The 24124-nt window shown below is 40.4% G+C and overlaps 2 protein-coding genes across 4 annotated transcripts; one reads left to right on the forward strand and one right to left on the reverse strand.

Annotated features, from left to right (window-relative positions):
• The first annotated feature begins 2506 nt into the window (after nt 1-2506).
• On the forward strand, nt 2507-17217 carry cdhr1a (cadherin-related family member 1a). 2 transcript variants are annotated; one of them, XM_080480977.1, is made up of 17 exons: nt 2507-2659; nt 4046-4141; nt 4727-4872; nt 4992-5042; nt 5139-5228; nt 6397-6483; nt 7064-7180; nt 7556-7699; nt 8378-8456; nt 8572-8672; nt 8778-8981; nt 10029-10181; nt 10422-10586; nt 11576-11643; nt 14208-14436; nt 14526-14783; nt 15193-17217. In XM_080480977.1, the coding sequence occupies exons 1-17, from the start codon at nt 2581-2583 to the stop codon at nt 15391-15393; spliced, it is 2268 nt and encodes a 755-aa protein (XP_080337103.1). In that variant the 5' UTR covers nt 2507-2580; the 3' UTR covers nt 15394-17217. The 2 variants fall into 2 exon arrangements, with proteins under 2 accessions (XP_080337103.1, XP_080337102.1); XM_080480976.1 differs by having other exon boundaries at nt 15911-17217.
• Nucleotides 17218-19948: 2731 nt separating this feature from the next.
• On the reverse strand, nt 19949-24054 carry lrit2 (leucine-rich repeat, immunoglobulin-like and transmembrane domains 2; the record flags this gene model as incomplete). Of its 2 annotated transcripts, XM_080481160.1 has the most annotated exons (4): nt 23859-24054; nt 22917-23707; nt 20823-21559; nt 19949-20555 (listed from the first exon to the last, which is right to left on the reverse strand). In XM_080481160.1, exons 1-4 carry the CDS (start codon nt 23966-23968, stop codon nt 20529-20531), a joined length of 1665 nt encoding a protein of 554 aa, XP_080337286.1. In that variant the 5' UTR covers nt 23969-24054. The 2 variants fall into 2 exon arrangements, with proteins under 2 accessions (XP_080337286.1, XP_080337285.1); XM_080481159.1 differs by lacking the exon at nt 19949-20555 and having other exon boundaries at nt 20748-21559.
• Between the last annotated feature and the right edge of the window lie 70 nt (nt 24055-24124).

Genomic DNA, 24124 nt, shown 5'->3' on the forward strand with positions numbered 1-24124 from the left:
GGCCAAAAACGTGCTATTAACATCAGTCACATCAAGTAATCATAACACTGCAAACCCACATCTTGCTGCAGAAAACATTTTCTCATATCGTCATTACACGTAAAAAGGAACAATGTTTGAAAACACTAAAAGCCTCATCCTCATGTGCAGTACAGCAGCTGCATACAGTTCAGACACTGTTTGAACCATATTTGAAGAGGAAACAGCGACGGTCTGATATTGTAGTAGAACTTTTCCGATGTGTTTGACGGTCAAATGAGACTCATTGTCGTCCAATCCTTTCTATCTTCTACTCTTCTCATGCTGGTGATGCCCCCTTCAAGATCAGTACGCAGCTTTCACAGAAGGTTCATGACCCAGATGGCTCTTCTGTTGAAGGCCTGGTACAAACACACGCTGAGCTGTGTCTATCAATGACAGTAATCCAAATCAAGTGATGCACATGCAGCCTAAAATTTCCCTGTGGGCAACCTAATGTCTCTGCCCTCTACAGAAACAAAGAGGTCACCATGTGCAGCTGCAATTGAAGGCACAGGATTAGAAACTAAGACGATGACTACAGATGAGCAGTGAGCTTTTATCCCTATGATTTTCCACAGCGATCATTAGAAAGACACATACTTGCTCCAGTGGCAGGTTTTTATTGAAGAATACGTGCACTGGCACACATCAGATGGTTCAGTTGAGATTTTATTCTTAACAAAGGTCACGTTCACCAACACAGAGGATAGAAAAATATGAAAAAGATCTACATGAACCTACTTAATAGCTCAATGCTGCCCATCTGCATCTATATGTCAGGAGCAACTTTGTGTGCGCTAATTTTGCTTTACATTTATGTCTGATGGAGTCTGTGTCACAACAGGCAAGCTCTGTGCATTACAAGATGAGGGTAGATTAAAGCACAGTGGGTTAATCTTCAGGCCTGCCATCTGCCAGCACCACGAGAATTAAACCTGAAGGCACAGCCTTAACTACCAACATACAGACGTAACCTGACAGGTGATCTTTTCCAGTCATTATATTGGAAAGGGTCACTGTGTAAAAGACGTGCATATTTCACTCCATTAGGCCCCCAAATTGATTTAGTGCTTCATACTGGTTACACATACTCAAAGGTTTCTCCGTGCATCCAATAAATCTGACAGCAGTTCGAGGTCACTGATCTTTGATCGCGCGCTGATTAATTGTCTGGTATTTCATTCAGCAGAGCCGTGCGGCTCTTTTTCTGAGTTAAAACTTTGGTTCAAGCAGACTTTGAGAGCATGCTATCTACTGTACATTCAGCTCAGATTATGGGAAAGATTTAACATAAGCATGAGAATGGATGTTGAAAAGGTTTATTCATGTTGGTAAGCCCTCTTACATGCAAAGCATTTAAATGGTGCACAGGAACTATACAATCACATCATCTGCTATGTAGTGTTTCATGGAAATGCAAAGTTATAGTATAATACAGTAATAAATATTGTTTTAGATTTTTTCTGTCAATCCTACAAGTTTATTTTAAATGATTATATTAATGAATACTTGAAAACCATATATAACAATCTAAAATGCAGTAATAGCCACATTTTTATATGTGACAAAAAGCATTTTATAGTGTAATTTCAGGCCTTTTGTTGTTTAATGTCATGAATGACATTTTGATTGATAATATGATTAAAAACTAACAAGTCGATTTGAAGACATCAGTCTCTAGTATACTGTGTTTGTCCAATGGTCAGCAATATATAACATTTGTTTACAAGCGGTTACCTTTTGGTGGCAAATCAGATTATTGAACAAGAAGATTAGAAAGCTTCAGTGCCAAAAATACAATTCAAAAAGTCTCAGAAAGACATTAAGCTTGTAATCAGTGGAGTTTTTATTTAAAGATACTCAACACATCCACACATGGACAAATGAACAACCCAATGAAAATTATACTTATATGTGAATCAAAACAATTTTAAAGCTTTTTTTTTTTTTTTTTTTTTTTTTTTTTTAATTATCAGTAAATCTGGATAAATTATATCCATTTATGTCATTTGTCAAATTAATTTCAGCCATCATATCACTGTCTACTCTGTCTGAAGCTTCTATATTTAGTGATCATTTGACTAATTGAGTGTTTTGTCTTTATCCTACCCCCTTTTTTTTTCTTTTTTTTTTTACAATGCAACAGATGGTCTGAGATTAGCAGATGGTATTGTATAAAATATGGCTGAACTACTGACCAGCATTATGGTATACATTTTGGTATCTGCCATGTTCACAAAACAAACAAATGTCACTATTTTGTCTCATAAAGGCTTTAATATATATATAAAATGAAATAGTTCAACTGATAAAAATAAATAAATATTACCACATATTCAAGAAGAAACCTAGTTTGCCTGTTCATCTGCACAGTTGGCTGCCTGTGCTTGTCCTGATGATTGGAGGTTGTTGGTGTGCAGGGGCCTCGCAGTAACCCTTAAGATTCATTGGATTAGCATGTGAGCGTCTGCCTTTAGCCTTTTCCAGTCACTCACACACCTTAAGAGCTGCACCTCATGTACGGGACTGTCACCGGAGCCGTCTTCATGGTGCGCTTCCATGACTTCATTCTTTAGGATGAAGAACGTAAAGATATTATACTTGCCTCTGCTTTTTCTGTTTGTGCGTGCCTCCTTTGGTAAGTGCCCCTCATCACTTATTTGTCTGCAGTTGAGTTGTGTTGCTGTGAACGGATTGAGAGTACTGTGAAGCCCCATTTAGGATTCTCTTGGCTTGATAGTTTTTTGTTTTATCTTTTATTTGTCTTTTCAGTTGGTTCACATTGTGCTTTACCTGCTTATAAATAGGTTTATTGTTTGTGCTCTTCTACTTGCACTGATATGATTTGTTTGGTACATATATTTTATATTAAACTTCATGTAATTCCGAGGATCACCCACACTGTATTTAAATGATGTGGCAGTACAAACCAATCAACAAAGATCTATGATCTATGTATGGAAAAGGTTTCATGGAAGGCTGATGTAACTTTTTCTAATCCCAGTCAAACTATTAGAGAAAGGAGGAGGAGGAGGAGGAGGAAGAGGAAGAGGGGGAGGAATAAGCACAGTTTACACAGCCTAACGCAGCCGAACAAAAAATGACATTTTTGTTGACTAGATAATTTGTTAGCTGCAACAATTCTTCTAAATCAAGTTTGAAGCTTATTTCCCTTTTAAATGGTGTCAGTTTCATCATGGACATGCATCTGTGGGATGAGCAGCAGTGCTAGGTATTTAGCATGCATATTTAAAAAAAACTACCAACTTCTCTGCCTATTCTAAACTGGCTATTGGCTCTTGTTTAGTGTATTGAAGGATTGATGATTGAAAAGAAAAGAACATATAGGTCATTTACCAACAAATCAAATTAACAAACATTAGCCTCAGTAGCACAAGAGCCCGGTACGTCCTGCTACCCAGCAACTACTGATTCTCTTAGGTGAGCTAACAGGTTTGTGTGGGCTACCCTGGCAGCGACCGCACACCCAAACTGATCCCACAACTGCTCAGTGGCGTTAAGGTCACAGGCACCAGAAGCTCAACCAGGAGTCGACTGCATGAGCAGCGTAATCTGCTTGGCCTTGGTGGAGAATGTTTGGCTTTACTTTTCTTTCTTTAATTAGTGTGAAAGAAAGTTGTTCCTCTCCCTGTATTATTGGAAAACCATTCAAAGAAAAACCAGCACGCTTTCAAGTTGAATAGGATTTCTTTTTCACAAAGAGATATTGTTCCCAAAATAATGTATGTATTAAACACTTTCTTAATTTTTCTGCTATGTTTGGGTGTATACAACTTTGCTGACGGGCAACCTCGATAACCACTGATGAAAAAGACAAAATATTCATAATGAGCAATAAAACACTGATACAGGTACAAAGCAAATAAAACTAGACTTAAAATTTTAATGTGACTATTGAAATGTATGCTTCAAGACTCAACCACTTATTTTGTGAGACAGTCGCAATGTCACGCTTTTTGGAAATATTAAACACTTCCTGATCGATTTATGTCTCTCCCCTCAGCACAAGCAGACTTTGCCCCTTTTTTCTATGACAATGGACCATACAGCCACAATGGGAACATGGCGCTCTTCAGCCTGTCGGAGGACACAGCAGTCGGTGAGTTTGACTTCTAACATTTAAGTTCGGTATTATAAACATCCAACAGGGTGACGGAGAACAGAGCGGGTGTGTGCATGGAGCCCCAGTTTTCGGAGAGTCCCAGGACAGTAAATAGTCTTGGATTGATGAACAGATGTTGTACACACTCACACCGACATGCTCATCTGCTGCTGCCACCTGTTGAAGCGAGGAACAATTTGCTGGCTGCGAACGCGCTGCAGCTGTCCCACCACACCTTGCATCAGCCTGGAGGTTCATTAAACTCATTGTGTCTGGGCCTCTTCCACAGCACCCATTACCACAGGTGGCTTTGTGCTGGATGGTTATGAGTAAATGTATACAGTTTTTCATTTTTTATAAAAATGTTCTCAATCAACAATGTGGCATTTTGCGTTCTCCTTATGAAAACATGCAATAAAGAAATAATTACAACTAAATGTTACAGAACATCAAATTTACAACTCATCATATCAGGTCGTCACATCTGTCGGCTGCAGCATGTAGAGCCCAGATTCATATTTCTGTTGTTGTTGAAAGGTTGTGTACGGAGTGAATTCCTGATGTATTTCTGTTTTTCTCCAGGTACTCAGATCTATTGCCTCAATGGCACAGACCCTGAAGGTCAGGAGGTGAGGTACGGCCTTTCCTTCGATCCAGGGTCCAGAGAGTACTTCAGGGTTGACCCCAAATCTGGAAACATCACATTAGTAGAAAAGCTGGACAGAGAGGTAAAGTACACATTACTTTGTTACTTCACCTGTTTATTACAAAGTAAATCAGTTCAAAACTGCAATGTCATGACAAATGTAAATGTCATCATAGTAACTTATTTTTCATTTTTCTTCAGAAACAAGATTCTATCGACGTTCTAGTCAGCATCACAGATGGTCAAAGCAAGGTCACTGCTTATTATTCAGTGATTCATTTGTACCCTATTAAAGCTAATCTTTGACATGGTTTTTGGTTGATGTATCCTGCACTCTTCTTTTTTCAGGTTGTCGAAAGAGTCACCATATTTGTAATGGATGCAAATGATGAAAAGCCTGAATTCAGAAACTTGCCTGCATTCATTGATGTAGTTGAAGTAAGTTGAGACAAAATACAAGAAACTCTTACTACCCCGCTATCAAAAGTCCTTGGCAGAATGTGTAAAATGTCAATGAAAACAAGATATGATCATTTCCGATTGTTAGAATCACATGTTTTATCACTAATAGAGCACAGACAAAAGATTAAGTGGTCAACGTAGGATAAACTTCTTTATTTATTTAAGAATACAAGCTCATTTTGAATTTGATGCCAGATAAACATCTCAAATTTGTTGGGACATAATTGTGTTTAGCATCCGCTCTTCTTGTGACAGCGCTTCTGTAACTGCATTAAACTACCAATGTAGACTCAAGCTCTTCAAAAATCCTTCTTTGACTGAGTGTGACTTGAATTTATTGGTGAAGCATCCGTACAGCACCACCATGATGTAATGGATGCAGGACGATCAGTGTGAACATTAATAGATTAATAGAATGATCTGTAGGCTTAGCACAAGCTTCTCCACAGTACTTGGTGGGACACAACATCTCTGGTTATTTAAAATCAAATAAAAATATTATCATATATCAGATTACTGAACAGTTTGCCAATTGACCTCAGTTTAGCCCAGAGACGACGTGCTCTTTTTGAATTGTGCTTCATGTTTGCATGAGTGAGCTTTACATAAGCTATATTTTCTATACATAAGTTGTTCATTGTTTAGAAAGATTTCTCCAGATTCTCTGAATTGTCTGATGGTACCATATATTCCTGCTGAAATGCCGACTTCATCACATTTGTTATGATTTATTAAAATTCTTTCAAAATTCTTACATTAAGGATCAAATTCTAAATACTTTATTAATATTTTTTCCTGGCTCAAGTTATTTTCATTAGTACAAAATACTTTTCCTTACTTTTCTTCTTGTTCCTGAAATCTTTTTTTTCCAAGATTCTTTTCAGCTGACAATTCAGAAATGAGCAGATTATATCGTGAGACGATACAAAGAGATCATAATCTCAACATCTGACACATTAATGTATAATGTGGTTGTATGAGATCCACAAAACATCAGGTCCTGTTTTGATTCGCTCACCACTTTGATATCAGAGTAGTCATATTAGTTTTTAAAATGGTACCGTACTGTGATAGTGAATGTTTATACATGTAAGTTTTCTGTTGAGTCCCACCTGACTGACCTTGTTTGTGCTGCATATTTCAGACAACCGACTCTGGAAGCAGCATTTACAAAGTGGAGGCCGTGGACAAAGATACAGGCTCGGGTGGCTCAGTCACTTATTACCTCCAGGTACTGCTCAGCTGTCAGAAAAACGTCACATTTTCATGTGACAGAAATATTATGAAATATTCAGACGCAATGCCGTTATCATTCACATTGTTTTGATTCTGTAGTGTGTCTATGTGCAGGTGCCTGAATATGCTGGTGTAGTTACAAAGATGAGGGATTAAATCACAATTACATTTATGTCAGGTATTGGTGGCTTTGAGGGCTGCTTTGGCAGAGAGTGGCTGGGAACATTGGTTTGCACTTTGGGCTATTAGGACCAAAGAACAGCTGGCCTGCAAGTGACAGTGATGAGCGAGGCAGCTCACATCTGGACACAGCAGCTTCCACCTGCCCGCTCTGCCTGTCTGCATATGGGTTCTGTTATTCCAGATGGGCAAATAGATGGGCTATATACATAATGTGTCCTAGTTCATGTGCCTACTGAGTGTTTATATGCAACCATTTAAGCACCTTTCATGAAATCACATGCAAATGCTTAAGCAGGGGTGTATGGGTTTCAGCAACAAGCTTTTACTTGGGTAATCTTGTATTTGTCTCTGTGTGTCTCATATAAAATCATGATTTTGTTCCTCTGTTGCAGAATCCACAGTTTAGTTTGTTCACGGTTGACAGGCATAGCGGTGTCGTACGTATCAAATCAGGAGGGATGCTGGATTATGAAAAAACAAAGACACACTTTGTCACTGTCATTGCAAAGGTATTTAAACTCGTGAATTATTTATTTTATGCCGAGGTGTGTATTAATTATCAATAATATTTGAGTATGGCCATTTTTGTAAAGATTTTCACAGCTAAGAGAGCCCTGTCGCAAAGTAATATGTTGTTTTGTGTCCTCATACATGCATTTACCATGATGATACTGTCCACTGTTGGTGAAATATCTATGACAGCTTTTGTCAAGAGTGAGACTTAATGTGGTGTGACTTTATATCGCCTAAATATAAAGACAGTTTTATTTTAAATGATCAAATATTTCACATTTGGTTAAGGTTTTTGAAAAACCTAACACATTTGCAATGCAATAATGCAATGCAGGAGTCAGTCTTTTAAAGTCAACTTGTTTGTGTTTCAGGATGGTGGCGGTAACTTCAATGGAAAGGAGCAGTTTCTGTCCTCCTCAGCTACTCTGACTGTCAATGTGATCGACGCACAAGACACCCCGCCATCTTTCATCGGGATGCCCTACTTTGGTTACGTTTATGAAATATCTGTTCCAGTAAGTAAGAAAACACCGAGTCAATCAAACATATTGCTCCTGTCTATTGTGCTCCAGGTATTCTTAGATTAAAATGTGTCCAAATTGTTATTCTTAAGGAGCTCTGCCTCATTAGAAAACTATATATCTGCACTGGTAACGATCAAGAAAAGACCTCAGAACCCAATAAACAGTTATTTCACACCACAAAGCTTTAATTGCTGACATTTCACAGTCAGGCCCAGCGTGTCTGCTTCAGCTTTATCATTATCACCAAATGTCACCACAGCAGCTCATCACAGGGAGATTACACACCCTGACTTTCATCTAAATGGGATTAATTAAAAACATGACATTTTGATGTAGCTTTGAAGACGTGGTGCAGGATAGACTCCGGTGGTTTGCTGTGAATACCTGTACACCAATAGGTCTCATCAATTGTCGTCAGTCGCTACTTTCTGTTCAAGGTGTTTTAGAATTGTTGAACCACTCGAATGTAATTCTGTTCAGCTGAATATTGAAAACCTAAATGAAATAATGACTGAGTGACTGAAATGAAGGTTTTTGATTTGAATACACATAAAAACAATGTGTGTTATCCAACACATCATCAATTTAAAGTGCGATTTAGAGGATATCTCATGTGGTTTCACTCTTTTGTTTCAAAAATACCAATTGTTTTTCATTCCTTCACTTTAGGGATCTGAAATAATCACCGTCTTTGCAAAAGACGGTGACGTGGGGAACCCCAATCCAATCCGATACTCATTTGATGATGGTGAGCCGTTCATTGACAGTTTAGTCATTTTGATTTTAAAGAAAGGAAAATCTGTAGATTTTGTTTAATAATGTAATAATGTTCTTGTTTGTGTCCCCGTTATTTGTTTCCCCAGGTGATGATGGTGTGTTTGGCATTAATAAAACCAGTGGTTGCATCTCTCTGCTGACTCAACCAATTTATCTGAAGAGAGAAGTATTCAACATTAAAGTCAAGGTAAGTTTATGTTCATTCATTCCTTTATTCATTCTGTCCAATAGGACATTAAGGACAGTCATAGTGACCATATTCGTGATGCTGAGAATGTTGTAACGTTTGCAGGCCTCAGAAGTCAGTCCTACAGGCCGCCTCCTGGACTACGGAGTGACCACGGTGGTGATTCGTGTGGTCGATCTGAATAATAATCCACCAACTTTCTATGGAGTGAATGGCCCTCAAAATATGTTTGAGCTGACCATGTACGAGCATCCGCCGGAGGGAGAAATACTGCGGGGTCTGCAAATTACAGTCAATGACTCTGATCAAGTGAGCACCAACAATGTTTTGACATTTACTGTACAGGGGCTGCGATTTGCTTGAAACTGACTTCAATCGATTTTAGGAAATAAAAATGACTATTTGTAGTGCTTATCTCTAAAGTATGGCTGTCTTTTAAATTATCTATTAAATAATTAAATGACGTCTCAGGAGGGCATCTTCATCTGGACTTCCCACAGACATCTCAGGGGACTTGGTCGTAGGCCCTGTCCAGACCTACGTAGACTGGACTGACTAACTCCCATGCCCCCTCCATAATCTATGAGGGGGTGAAGAATGGGCCATGACTTTCCCAGGGAGGTTGAGAAGTGTGAAATCCCAATAACTGGCATACACTCTCCGGTCCCCTTTTTTTTTGAAAATGGGGACCACAACCCCTTGTTCGGGCTGTGCCTCACCGGGACATGTGGACTTACCCAGTCCCCAGGCGCTCCTCCTCGTCTGGACAGCAACAATGAACGTTATTATGTAATAGGACTAATTTTCTGAATTACATTGTTATTTAATAACTGACTTCATTGTGCCATGGCATTGTTTTCGAGATGGAATCAGCTTCTCCGTCTATGAATTGACTGGAAGCTTTTCATTATCACAACTAATCCCTTTAAAATTGCATGAATTTGAAAGTAAGCCAGCACAAATTAAATGGCACTCCCTAACTATGCCATTTGTCAGATTATGCAAGTGTCTTTGCGTTTCTACCTTCTTGGGCTATGTGAATCACTTCCAAATGGCTGATTTCCACCAAATGTATTCTCTGATAATACTGTTACAATATCAGGCAGACTATTTCTGTCCATTCATATTATGTTTCAGGGAGAATATTATTCCAGCTACTGATATGTCCCATTGATTTCCTCCTTAGCTTACTATAAAAGGACACAAAGCTTTTATGTTGATTGAACAGACTACATATAACATAGATTATAGGATGTATTTTAAAGGCAGCTTAGTATCAGATTACTGCAAGTGGGTTTGAGAAAATAAAGCAAAACTCTTTCAAATGTTTATTAATGTGTATGTGTACATTTTCAGGGTGCGAATGCCAAGTTTAACCTGAGATTGATTGGGCCAGGACGAATGCTGCGGGTCGTCCCCCAGACTGTTCTCAATGAGGCCCAAGTCACAATCTTGGTTGAGGACTCTGCTTCCATGGACTATGAGAAACATCACTTTCTGACATACAAGGTACCACATACATATAAACACTGAAAGCCCAGTGATGGACAGAGCGTGGGGGGTGTGGGGGGTCTGGACACAAAGACAATTATTGCTCTTCGTTGTTCTGTTTACTGTTCTCCTGTCGATGTTCACGCAGATTTTCTACCTTTGCATTTTCAGATAAGGTGAAAACTCCAATCTGTGTACTTTTTAAACAGTAGCAACATTTTTTGACCATTGTGTTTTAATGTTTTCTCTGCCCTGCAGCTGCTTGCGGTCGAAATTGATACTCCAGAAAGATTCAGCGCCACTGCAGACATTGTAATTCATCTCTTGGACACTAATGACAACGCTCCCAAGTTCTCCTCCGACTACTACATCGCCAGAATTCCAGAAAACTCCCCCGGTGGCTCCAACGTAGTGTCAGTCACGGTGAGCGTGCTTTCATCCTGTCTAAAAATAGATGCCATCTCTAACGTACGTCACCCTGGACTAAAGAGGAATGCTGATCTTGACAAAATGCTCTGGGAGGGCCATTAATTCCCTAAATGTGGACTTTTTGGACAGTGGGGGTTGGGATAATATGTGAGAACATGTAGATAAAAGCTAGGAGAGGTAAGCTGCCAGATGGCTATCACTTTCATTTTGTTGTGTAACAGCAAATTTACAGACCCCCCCACCCCCCACCCCCCCAAGCTCCACCAATGGTCAGTAACACATGCAGCTGTAGCACAAAAATATGCGGTGAAGTAAAATGAATGCTTTGAAAGGCATGAAAAAAATGATTGATTTTCAGACTCTGTCATCTTTTGCCCTTGTCAGCTCGTATCAGCCCTGCAGAGGCTCAAAGCAACAGGGAGCCTCACTAATAAATCCCGCCCTTGCGTGAACACCACACAGGCTTGTTGCTTTGATCCCAGGCAATTTCAATCAGATCAAAAAAAAAAAAAAAAAAAAGTCAACAAGTGACCTTGGACACACGGAGACAGTGAACAGGCATCCCAGCAGCACCAGACAGAAAGATTAGCTGATGTCCATGATGACATCAAAAATCTGTCTTTTTATAGCTGACCCCTGTAACATCCTGTTCCCATCCAGCGTGGATTCATTCAGTTTACTGAACCCACTGGCAGACCATCCATGTCTGTGCCCTTTCATTTTGGACAAGGATACAGGCAAATTCAGTCAATATGTTGTGGTTTGGACAGGAAACAAAACAAAATAACAGAAAACTGGCAGCTTGCCTGACCTGAACCCAAAGTAATGGCACTACATTGCTGGACTTGTACAACATTTCAAAGTAGTAACTTGCATGATAATCTGGGGGAAATTGTGTTGAGTTTATCTGTCTTATACAAGAGCCACAAACCAAACACAACATTTTATTTTCTCTCTAATCTGCTGTTTCGGTGTGTCTGCAGGCAACTGACCCCGACTCGGGACCCTGGGGTGAAGTCAAATACTCTATCTATGGATCAGGGGCTGACCTGTGAGTATAAGACAGTAACTAAGAATTGCAAGAGCAGCTCTAAGAAACCTTTCTTTGTAATGCTGTTAACTTATACAAATTATGGATACAACAATGATAATGGTTTTATCAACACCCAAACACCAAAGACCTTCATACACACTGAGATCAACAAATGCCTGCTCAAACAATGTCACTGTGCCTTCAAAATATTATCGAAATATGATAACGTCTTTACTTTGCACATCAAATTAGATTCTTGTAATGATTTATTTACATTGTTGGATATTCCATCAGACCAAAAAATACTTGCATGGCTTCTGTATGACCTGAACTGTGTGTATTCAATATTTGAGTAAAATTCTCTTTTTATGAAGAAAAACAGCCCGGAGCACTCGTGTGAAGGTGCATCCAAAACTCAAATATTAAGACAGTTTAAATTATTAACTAAGTAAGTTAAATCAACAGGCCATAGCTGGATTAGATTTAACAGCAGAAAGAAACAAGCCACACCCTTCATGAGATATACTGTATATGGGGGAAAAAAAGCCCCAAAATATATATATATATACACGTGTTTCATGCTGAAGCTTTCACCCCTTTATTGCTTCCAAGCAAATACCACAATCCAGAGGATTTGCAGTTGTTTTTTCTACAACTCAATTTTTATTAGTTTTCCTTCTAGAAATCCAAGCTCAGGGGCCACTGTTCTCACTTAATGAGTGTGCACACTGAGTCCACAGCGCACCACCACCACACTCAGCACTGAAAATCCCATCCTGACGCTGCAGTACTGACTGGAGAATGTTCCTCTCTCTGGAAGCATGCTTTTTTTAAAGACTTGTTGTGTCGCGCCTACGGTAAGAAGCGCAGGTGTATGTCAGTAGGGATGTGTTTAATCTCTCAGGACTTCCAGTAACCCTTTGCTTCGTTTGATCAAATGTGGGTGGAAAGTATTTTTGGCTCTCTCGGTACAGATTTTATGTTCTGTAGCAATGAATTAGAGGATATATGGGACGTCACATGGCATCGAGGAGAAGGATTTCCAAAATAAGCAGAGGGGAGAGATTTAGAGCGTTTTAGCTTAGTGCATGTTTTCTATTTGAAACCATTTTGAAACTGTGTCACCTCAGATTATTTCCCCCCAAAATTTGCATGCCAGCGTGAAGCTGGTCTGATATCTTCATGTCTACATTTTCTAGTTCAGACTATTTCACAAGGTGTTGTTGAAAACTTGAAGGCAGCGTACACAGGACCACAAAGTCGTGATCCCTGCCTGCTCGTCCTCAGTCAGTTTTAAGCCTCTAATAGGATTGGTGGAGAAAATAGACTACTTACACCGAAACAAAGTCACTGTAAGAAAACCGGACAAGTCACCGAGTAAGACAATCATTGTTCACGGTGGCTCGCTATGCTTGCTAATTTCTTTTTAGGAAAGAAACCTAAGTTACAATTACATTGTAGCTGGAAGAACCAGTTAAAACTACATTCCCCCTGCAAAGTTCAGGGTTGATGTTAAACGTACATCAGCACACATGACCAATGCATAAACATGCTTCAGCAAATATGACTACTTGATGAGGAGAAGGGAATTGAACCCTTGTGGAGATTTCAAAACCACTGGACTTAATTTGCTGCTTGATTTCTTACAAGATATGCATCTTGTAAGAAACTGGTATTTGCGAAAATAAGTATACAACACATACACAAACCCTGAAATGCAGAAACCATAAAATGATTCAAAGTTGTTAATACTGGCAGTTTTACACATTATCACGTACCAAGTGTTTTTTTTTTGTTTGTTTGTTTGTTTGTTTTTAGAGAAATAGGCCTTTTGGTGCTTATTTGTACTTGTGCAGACAAAACCCTGTCAAGTCACTGTGATACCTGCTGTTTGTGAGATCCTAACTTCTCTTGCAAAAGCACTTTCCTGTTTACATTTGTGTTTCTGTGCAGGTTATACAAACCAGCAAGCCTGCAAATTTCAGGACTCATGGCTGATTGAATTTTGAACTTTAAAAAATGCCATTTTTGTTTATTCTCGCCTTTATGCTGCACTGAGCTCTCTGGCTTCTGGTTTTGGCTTCATGCTTCTTTGAGCATGCACAAAAAATAAACTATTTCATACAACTAGGACTCAGTCAGGAATTTGAGGAATAACAAAATAATGAGCCACAAGCAAGGATTGTCGTTTCAGCACACTAAAGCTTCCTTTGTATATCCAAAGTACTCCTCTCTCTATAGGTTTGCTACTACTACTACCACTACCACTACTGATACTACTACTACTTTTTTTATAACAAATCTCAACAGTGAGTGGAAAAAAAAACAAAAAAACACACGATCCATCACACGATCAAGCAAAATGTTCATTTCGGATCATCTGTGATTATGAACTTTCAACTACCAACTTCCTGAGTTGCCGTAGCGGATCGTGATCAGTGCACTTTAGATTTGCAACAAGTCTTTGTCCCAGACACAACCCTCAGTTCACACAACCGAAATGTCCTGAGTCTTTTAGCTTTCAAATGTACAGAGTAGCAATTTCACAAGTCAGTTTCAAGTCACAACCTCTTGGTTTGCAGGTTTCTGATCCAGCCTGAATCAGGGATCATCTACACTCAGCCGTGGGCAAGCCTGGATGCAGAGGTGCGATCCAAGTATAACTTCTACGTCAAGGCGGAGGACGCAGAGGGCAAGTACAGCCTTGCCGAGGTCTTTGTGACTGTGTTGGACCTGAACGATCATTCACCTTCCTTCAACGATAACTTCCTTGAGACCACCATGGTGATCGGTGCGCCAGTGAAAATAGAGGTATTCATTCTCTTGTGATTGACCTACAGATCAAATGTTACCGGATATTGTGAACCGTGTAATCTTTTCACCCAAACGCCTCCCCGCAGGCTGTAGACGATGATGCCGAAGTACCCAACAACGTCATCCAGTATGCCATCATGAAAGCTGAGCCCGACAACAACATATTTGACATCGACGTCGACACCGGGGAAATTGTGCTCAAGTCCTACATCAAGTCCATGGCCATTATTCAGAACATCACCAAGCACAGAGACTGCACCTGGTCCTTGGTGGTCCAGGCCCGGGACCGAGGCCAGCCGTCTTTCAGCACCACTGCAGTCATCAAGATCGACATCACTGAAGCTGTAAGTTGCAAACACCTTAGATGAGTAGCGGCAGTTGAGTGTTGGGGATAGTGATTCATGTCATGTTGATCACGCTCAGTAAGGCGACGTTATAGATTTTACTCTATTCTGTCCTGGCTTTGTCTTCTGTACAGCTTCTACAAATGAGAAAGTTGCCTTAATATCTAAACAAACATGTTTTATTCTTGCAGATGGTTTGCACATTGTTTTCATGTAGTCATATTCAGTAATTTGCATATGTCTTGTTGCTTTTGTCCAAAAAAAGAAAAGGAAATAGATTGGGGAATAATTGAACAAACTCGGGAGACAAGCATGTTTTCGCCGCACTGATAAATAACACGGACTAATTGAATGTGATGATGTGTGCAAGAATCTGAATCTCACACAGATGCAATTGTCATGTTTTCAGATCAAATCCAGATTTTTCTCATACTTCATGGGCCTAAGGAAGCGTCCGGGGGCCGTGTTTGGGATTTGTTTGACCGTTGTCACCTTCGCCATTTCACTGACTATCTTCATTTCAACTCTTATTTACTGGAGCTCTGTGAAAAAAACCCGTGTGCAACCTCAGGGCAAGATCAGAAAGATTGTAAGGAGGCCTGTGCCATAAACAAAGCTTGCCTTGAGATCATCAGCACAGCAGTACACTTGTTTTCATTCTGCGAATTTGAAGCTATTCATTTTCAAAGGACTTTGTAGCACTGAACTGTGTCTGTAAAAGAGTACGGAGCACAATATCGCAAAAAGAGAAAAAAAAAACCTTTCTCATGCTTTGAGTCCACATTCTGATCACATTGTAACCATACATTTATTGAGATTTTATCTGGATTCATTTGGATGAAAACTAATATTTCTCTCTCATATGCTGCATGGTCTCAGCTGCGGGTTTCCCAGTCAACCTCTCTGATCTTGTCTTGACACAATCTAAAAAGAATCACTCAATAAAAGAAGAATATTGCAAGTTTTGTTAATGAATATTTAATGATTATATACAGCAGAGTTTAGTCTAAAATGCATTTCACATTATATTTGCAACATGCACGACAGAATATAGACGGGACCGCTAATTTTTGTGTGACAGAGTGTGATTTTAGTTGGATGTGAATTCTTCTTGTGCTCTTTTACAGACCCAACTCAAAGGGGGGCCTTTGGGATCATTTTTACTGCAGGGTAGAAACAAGCCTTTGCAAATCCTAGGCATGCTTGGTGGTATCATTGTTCTCATGGTCATAGTCACAGTCGTCATCTCCACCGCGACTTTCTTGCGCAACAAAAAGTCCAATCGGATCCTGCCGAACCGCCGTGTCCGGAGGAGGCCGCGGAGGCAGAACATCTGGACTCTTAAGAATCCCTTCAAGAAGCCAGAACCTTCTGGAGAGAAATTCAGAATAGAGGAAGAAGAGGAGCAGGAGCCAGAGGTAGTTGTGGAGAACGTCAACTATAACAACAACGTCGGTAACATTAGGAGACACTGGCCCCCGCCTCCGCCACCGTGTGCACCTTCTCTGCCGCCGCCTCCACCACCTCTGTGCGCCCCAGCGGAGCGGCAGTGGGCCGTACCTACAGTCTCCGCAACAGTGGGACCCAAACCTAAGAAGAAGCCTGTGGTAACAAGACAGGACACAGTGAATAAAGCTCTGGTGTCAGAGCTCAAGTTGAGACTAGAGCGGAAGAGGATGGAGAACAACTGATGTTGCTTTATGACTGGCGAGAGAAAAATCTCCACACAAACTCCCTTTGGTGGCTTTTTTCATCATTTTCTTTTCTTCTTTTATCGATTTTCTCACAAAACTCATCTTCTCATGCACTTAGAAAAGTGAGGCATTGAGAAATAGGATTTATTTGATCCTGTGAGGTGATAAAAGCTCCAGAGCAGCGATGAATGGACCTTGAGACGGGACTGTGGCGTTTACAAATGTTTCCCAGGTCAAAAATAAACACAGTCGCATTTTGTGTTTATGTGTGTGCTTGTGCTTGTGCAAACTGAAACACCAGCTAATAATGACTCGATATTTTCTGTACGTGTACACATATCCTTCCTCAGGATTTCAGTTCACAACCGAAGTATCTGTTTTATGTTCAGCCTTCAGTGTCATTTTGTAAGCAAATTCCACTCTTTGCATGATATGTTGACACACTTAAACTCTGATCTCAGGATTGTTTATTTGGGATTCCACCAAGCTCCTTACAAGAGATTTCATGACACTTGAACTGGCTAAAGAGATCAGCCCGAGAGAAACAAACCGAAGTGATCATGGACCTTTAATCCTACTGGGCAGGTGTAAAGCACTGTCTGGAATCCTGTGTTGCAGCAGTCACACAGTTAAAAGCACATCTATTTCAACAAAAGTGTTGTTGTGGGTTTTTTTGTCACAAACCCGATGCTGTCAGAACTGTCGTTTTGCTACAAATAAAAGCTTGACATTTGTACTTTAAGCATTGGTTTTATGCAAGTAAACATGAAAAACAAAACAAAACAAATACCATATTCTACATTAAGTTTTACAAGGATTTATATTTTCTGGTAGAATAAATTTAAATATCTGGTAACATTTAGCCATTTAGTGGGACTTGTGGTTTTGCACCCCCCCCCCCCCCCCCCCGCTGCTACAACCCTACTGAAGTGCTTCAAAGTAAATTATTCCCACAACTCTTGCAACTACTTAAAGTGGATAAAGTATTATAATATATTATGATAATTTGAGCTTCTGGGTTGATTACACCGCTTTTACGACATTCAAAGGATTTTTCTTCAGGCTGCAGGTGGAGTAATGTCACGTATGCTGTTGCTTCCATCTGTTGTCCCTTTAAATCCTTCTTAACGGGCCTGCAAATACACTCGACTGCCCCTTCCTGGAGACAGACAAGAAGCTGCTTGGACCAGAGGTTCAGGTGAAATTCAACAACAACGTCCAGGTGGTTTGCAGGTGGTTGTTGGTAATAGCGATGTAGAGCTTAATCTTAGGGTTAAACGATGTGGCAGGCCTTACTCAACAATGTTGCATATGTTGTTTTTGGTAAAACCAGATGCTGAGCAACAATATTAGATATTATCCTGACAGAAGCGCCTTTACTCTCCTCGACTCTAATGTCAACGTCAGCACCACTAATTATTAAGTTACACTAAATCACCCACTGGGTATTTGTGGAGACCTGAGCCAAACATGCACACTATTTCAAAGTTACATAAAACACGAAATTTGCAGATTATCATCTGTAATCCAAAGACCAACTTGTTCATCTTTGCACAATATTGCATCGTTGGCTGAAAACCAAAAGTCCATCTGCCCTGATTTAGTTTGGACTGACAAGATGTGTGTGACTTTCTGCAGCCTCATCTGGCACATTTCACATGGGTGTGATGACGCACATCAGATAAAAAACAACAACATCACGTACACGTCTGCAAACGCGTCTGATTTGTTCATCATTTACATACATACTCAAAGGTTCTTGGTGGAAGAAATTTCTTTTATTTCCAACATTGGCTTTTACTGCTTTGAAGTGAAATGAGGGAATATGAGGAGGAGCCCAAATGATCATGCATTATGACATGTACAGGCAGCCGGGATTACTGAGCTGTTTGATAGAGGATTACAGAGTTTAAAGTTGCAAAGAGCAGAGCTGCTTTGGGATGAAAGAAAGCATGCAAGGTTGTAGAATCACAGTAGATGTTCAAATCAATAAAAGGTAATTAACGCGTTCATCTGTATCAACATCGACATTACAAACTAACATGTGAGAGCTTTAAGTTAAGCCTGCTTCTCTTCAAACATCGGCGCTCACTATAGCTGCAACTCACGGTGCAGCAGCATCTCTGACAAAAATACAATGTGCTCTGTGCTGCAGCAGCTGAATGTGTTTAAAGAGCTCACATTGTCTTGTGGCATACAGTGGATAAGGATTACAACAAAAGGCGACATCAATCCCCCTCTTCTGCAAATCATATAAACACATCTGAACAAGCAAGAAACAGATGTATCTGTGCTCCAGAAAAAACAAAAAGAGGGCTGCCAATCTCAGCCAGCCGTTTAAAACCCTCATCTCCAGTGAATGCAAGCAGGCCCCAGCAGAGATGGACAGATCTCTCTGCGTCCCAGGAGACAGCACATGGAGATGAAGGTGGGGGTGGGGGGGTGGGGGTTGTGATCTGATCATGAAGTGACGGCAGGAGGGGATATTTCAGAGGATGCCAGTGTTTGGGTATTATGTCAAGTGAACAATGCCATTGGCCGAGGCATATCCGATGTGCCATCTGTGTGGGATGGCCGGTGCAGATCATGTGTGACGCGTGCTGTCTGTCGGATTCGCAGAAGTGGTGGAGAACTGTGACGTGGACGTACAATGATACACTGAGGATTAGATATTCATCAACAAACATGTACAATTTATAGAACTTTCTACAATCACGTCGGTGGTGCAAAGTGTTGATAATAGGAATTCAGTCCTTTACCATTCTAGGGGAAACCAAATATTTATAATCCTCAGTCCCATTGAGATTCTGTCTGAGCTGTGCAGTTCAATCTTGGGACAATCAGACAGACACAGGGACATTTTCATGAACCTTTTTTATTTTTTTAATCAGTTTGAATCTGCACTTTGGTCCAAATACTTTATTCTGTGTAGAAAAAAAAACCCATCTTTTATATGCAACTGCATACTACAGTTTGTATTAACCTTGATGATACCGTCTCCATTCTGCGCAATGGTGTAGTGGTTGACCCTCTTACCTCACAGCAAGAATGTCCCTGGTTTAATTCTGGGCTTGGCCTGAATAGAGTTTGCATGTTTTACTCCAGATTCCTCCCACAGTCCAGAAATATGAATGCATACATGTGGACTCAGCTCCAGCCCCTCGGACCCCAAAGTTGAATACAGGAGGACGGATGAATCAATATATACAGTCTCCAGTACAAATACAAAATTCCTTCAGATCAGACTGAAAAGCTTCAGATAAACCTTGGTGTACATTCCTCTCAAAAACTGTTTTGTCTCCTATCATGCTGTGGTAGAAAGGAATTTGAGTATAACAAACAAAACCTATTCCACTTTTCATAAGTACCTGTAAGAATATGATCCCAAACTCTTTCTTTATTCGACTGTCAGAAATGTACAAATCAATATTTAAAATAAATAAATAAATACACTCAAAAATCACACCATTTAATCAATAAATCTCTTTTATTCAAACATTTAAGCATGTTACTTTTTAAACAAACTACACAAAAGAGAAACAGAATTAAGGTTTTGCCACTTATTTTGTATTGTCTCGTGCATAACAATGCTTTAGGAATCTTAAGATAATGTGAGATGAGGTAAGAGGTGAATATTCTCACATGGGGAAGGATTTTCTTGCTCCAAAACAGCATCTGGTGTAAAAACGTGTCAGCCTACCTGATAAGGTTAAAGTGATGAGCAAAAGTGAAAAAATTGTGAATTTATAAATACACACATTTTATGAGTACTACTCACTGTATATAAAGAAATATAAATTTACTACTGCAACATTTTGAATACTATTTGAATAAATACAAATAAATCCTGATCAGAAGGTCATTTCAGTTTTCTTCCATTGAAATCAGTGACAAAGGCTTCATTCAGAGCAGCAAATGAATAATAAGAGACATTTATACATTTCATTGTTAGGAGAAATGTCACACAACCGACAGACACAAACTTCAGCCCACAGATCTATCTACACTGGTGCAAATCCTTGTATTACATCCTGGACAATATGGTCATCATTCACATCTTTGCAACAACCTCCCCGGCCTAGAACAGAGGAAGAGATAGGATTAAAATGCAAGGCAGATAATATAATTCCTCTGAATATTTTGTATATGTATGTAAAAGTCAAAAAAGAGGCCTATTTTTCTATTTGTCAAATGTACTTGATACAGTGAGATGTTACTCTATAACAAGAATACTGTCTTGTTTTCTCTTTCAGAGTTCACAAAGAGTAATTTAATATAGTTCAGCTGTGAGTCTACTGTGGTCGGCTTTAAACTTATACAGTCTGTCATCTGACCTCCTCCTCACCTTCCTCTCCTCACTGGAGTCTTTATTAACCAGGCCCTCGTCGCTGGCGGCCTGCAGGCTGTCAAAGGTGCCCTGCCTCTCCCGCTCAATCATTGGTGAGCTGTTTTCTCTCCGCCGGTTCTTCCAGGACTGAAGGATGCCCTCCAGGCAGGCAAACTTAGTGTCAGTGGTGCAGGCATACATGCCTATAGGCACTGCCAGCACCATGGCTAATACTATCACCACGATATGAATGAGCTTCTCCCTCTGCTCCATCTCTGTAATGTCACTGCCTGTCACAAACACAATGCACTGGCCTGGATGAGGTGCCTGGTTCTTCAGGGTTACACAGATCTCATATTTGGTTGCAGGCATCAGATCAGAAATGGAGTAGGTGTGAATCCCTGGGCCTATGTAGATTGTCTCTTTTTTATTGGCATCTGCACGGCCAAAGTGGATTGTGAACCAGGTTTCAGAGGGACGCTCCAGGGCTGCAAACCATTCGATAGAGATTCCCCGTACTGTCTGTTTGACAATACGGATGTCAATGTAGACATTTTCGTCGCCGGCACCTGGAACCGCAGGGAGGAGAGGTGACTGGGAGCTGTCTGCAGAGCGAACTTCGATAAGGACGTTGATGGAAGAGTTTCCAATGAAGTTGACCGCGGTGCAGGTGTAGACTCCACGGTCTGCAGCGTGGAGGGAGGGGATCACCAGTAGAGCTCTGAGAGTATCTTCATCCACTCTCTCTGTGTATTCTGAGAGGAAAGTAATGAAATACCATGAATTTTTACAAACCATGATGAAACATTTCTGACAAAAAAAGAAAATTTTCCTGTCATACAAAGTTTTGTATAAGTCATTATGTCCCAGTAGCGTTTTACACAGTGACAAAGCTCTGTAGTTTCTCTGTAGAGTAAGAGCCTGGAAAAATGTGAGATACTACTATTTTTGTTATAGAAATATTTAAGTGTATAAGTACTTGGTGGAGGTAGTGCAGAGGGAGCAGATTTGGTTAGGATTTTTTTTCTTTTAATTTTAACTATTTACATTGAAAAGACGAGATAAAAAGAAATAAGTGGAGTATATGATTCATCATTTTAATAAAACAGACAAATTCAGGCTTGAATTTAATGTGTGTAAAGGAGATGAACTAAAAGTTATGACAGTTTCAGATTGGAAAAAAGACTTACCAGGTATTTCAAATAAGTGCAACTTTGAAGAAATGTGTTTTTAATGCACATGGATCCCAGGAGCGTTAACAATAAGATTTTATATGTGAAAAACATGTAGAAGCTTTGACTTGTGTGACAGAGCATGTGTGACTTGAGGGATGGTTGGGGGCATCTGTGTCTCAATTTTTGTGTGGGATTTTGCTTTCAAGTTCTTTGGGATCCATTGCATATTATATGTATTTGTTGCATGAGATAAATTCCACATGCTAAAAGATTAAATGTACTGCAATAAAATTCTCAAATCTGAGAAGTTTTAATCAGAAATTATATATAGTGTGTGCACTAAATTCTCAAAACCGTTATCCTTGTACATGTAGTATCTTACATTGTAAAAACTTTTTTGGCTCATGATATTACAAGAACTGATATATAAAACAAATATATTTCACTAGAACCTGCAGTGTGTCTGCTGAACATACTTTCATAGCACTTTGCTCTTGTTTATTTATTAAATCTTGTAAAAGGAGTCAGGTGTAATCAGAGCTGCTCTACCTCCAGTTTCTTTTTTTAAGGTGATTGTAGGTAACATTGTAGATATTGTATTGTTTGGATGTGTCATCAGTCTGGTTTGTTAGTGTCAGGAGTCGTGACCTGAAGCGCGCACTCCCTCCTGAAGGTTAACTTAATGACGCAGAGGTTTACCTAATTACACAGTGGCCCAACATTAGGCAGACAGCAGTCCACTATAATCTCCAACACTCTTAATCAACGCTGATGGTGTTTGATGGTGATTATATCGCTGGTGGGCCAATATCCACATTTATCCTTCGTCGTCTTATGGAAGGGTTACCGGCTGTGCGATTAAAATGTGTGTTTAAGTATCTAATTTATCGCTTTGAGCTGGTGTGTGGATGAATCACTGTGGACATCGTACTCTTACCCTGAAATCCTCTGATTATCTTCAGACCATATGTCCACCACACTGCAGGGTCTGGCCTGGCCTTGGCGAAGCAGAGCAGGGTGAGGTTTGCGCCCTGCGCCAGGCTGATGTTTGTGGACGGCGTGCTGACCGCGGGCTTCATGCACGCCTGCAGCTCGACCTCATGGAAGAACTTGCCCGCTCTAGAGTCCGGCCCTGAGCAGGTCAAGTAGGAGTTCATCAGAATAATTGGGGGGCTGAGGGACCTGGTAAACTCCACGAATCCCTTCAGGCGGCAGTCGCAGAGCCACGCGTTGTCGTGAAGCGCCAGGACGACGTTGGACCCAAATGCGCTCGGCTCCCGCTCCTCCGGGCTCTGCAGTTTTTGGTAGAGAGGCCAGTTTTGGAAGACCTCCTTCGATATCACCGTAAGCCGATTGAAGGATAAGTCTAAGTAAGTCAGACCTGGCAAAAATTTTAACGCATGCTCCGGCAGGACGTCCAGCTGGTTGTGCTTCAGGTCCAGGATCTTGAGGGCCGGCGCGTCCTCGAACGCTGTCCATGGTACTGAGCGAAGCTTGTTCCCTTGCAAACGGAGCTCGGTCAAGTTCCCCAAACCCTCCAGGCCCTTTGAGTTTATCACTGTGATGTCATTGAAGTTTAGCCACAGGTTCTCCAAAGCAGGAGTTTGGGAAAAAGCCCCTCTGGGTATTTCAGTGAAGTGAGATTTTTCTATGCGTATTTTGGTCATATCATGTGGCAGGTTCTCTGGTATGGAACCAAACACGCTCTCCTCCATACAAATAAGTGACCTACGATAAAAGGGCAGAGTTCATATCTTAGTTTTATTGGAACTGGCTGAATAAAAGGCTTTTCTTAGATTCAAACTTACCGTCACCCACCGACCCAGATAAACAGGTTAAAAATACCCCGAAGTGCCCTGGAGACTGAACTGCGTCTTACCTTCCATGTCGGTCTTCTACACAGCTGCATCCGACCAAACAGTTCGAAGAAACTTCAATCGCTTGAATATTCAACAAAACTATAACCAACAGGTAACAAATTATGTCCATAGTCCGCAAAAGTTCCCTATATGTGAGATCTGCATTCGTGCTCACGACATGTCGAGTGTGGCAGACTGGAGAAGCTCATTAAGCCTAATCCCTGACGTACAGTGTGGGAGCAAGTGGCATCTGAGGAAAGACTCAAGATTAACACTTGACGGTGTC

Source organism: Lipophrys pholis (assembly GCF_963383615.2).
Source record: "Lipophrys pholis genome assembly, chromosome: 15".
Taxonomy (NCBI): Eukaryota; Metazoa; Chordata; class Actinopteri; order Blenniiformes; family Blenniidae; genus Lipophrys; species Lipophrys pholis.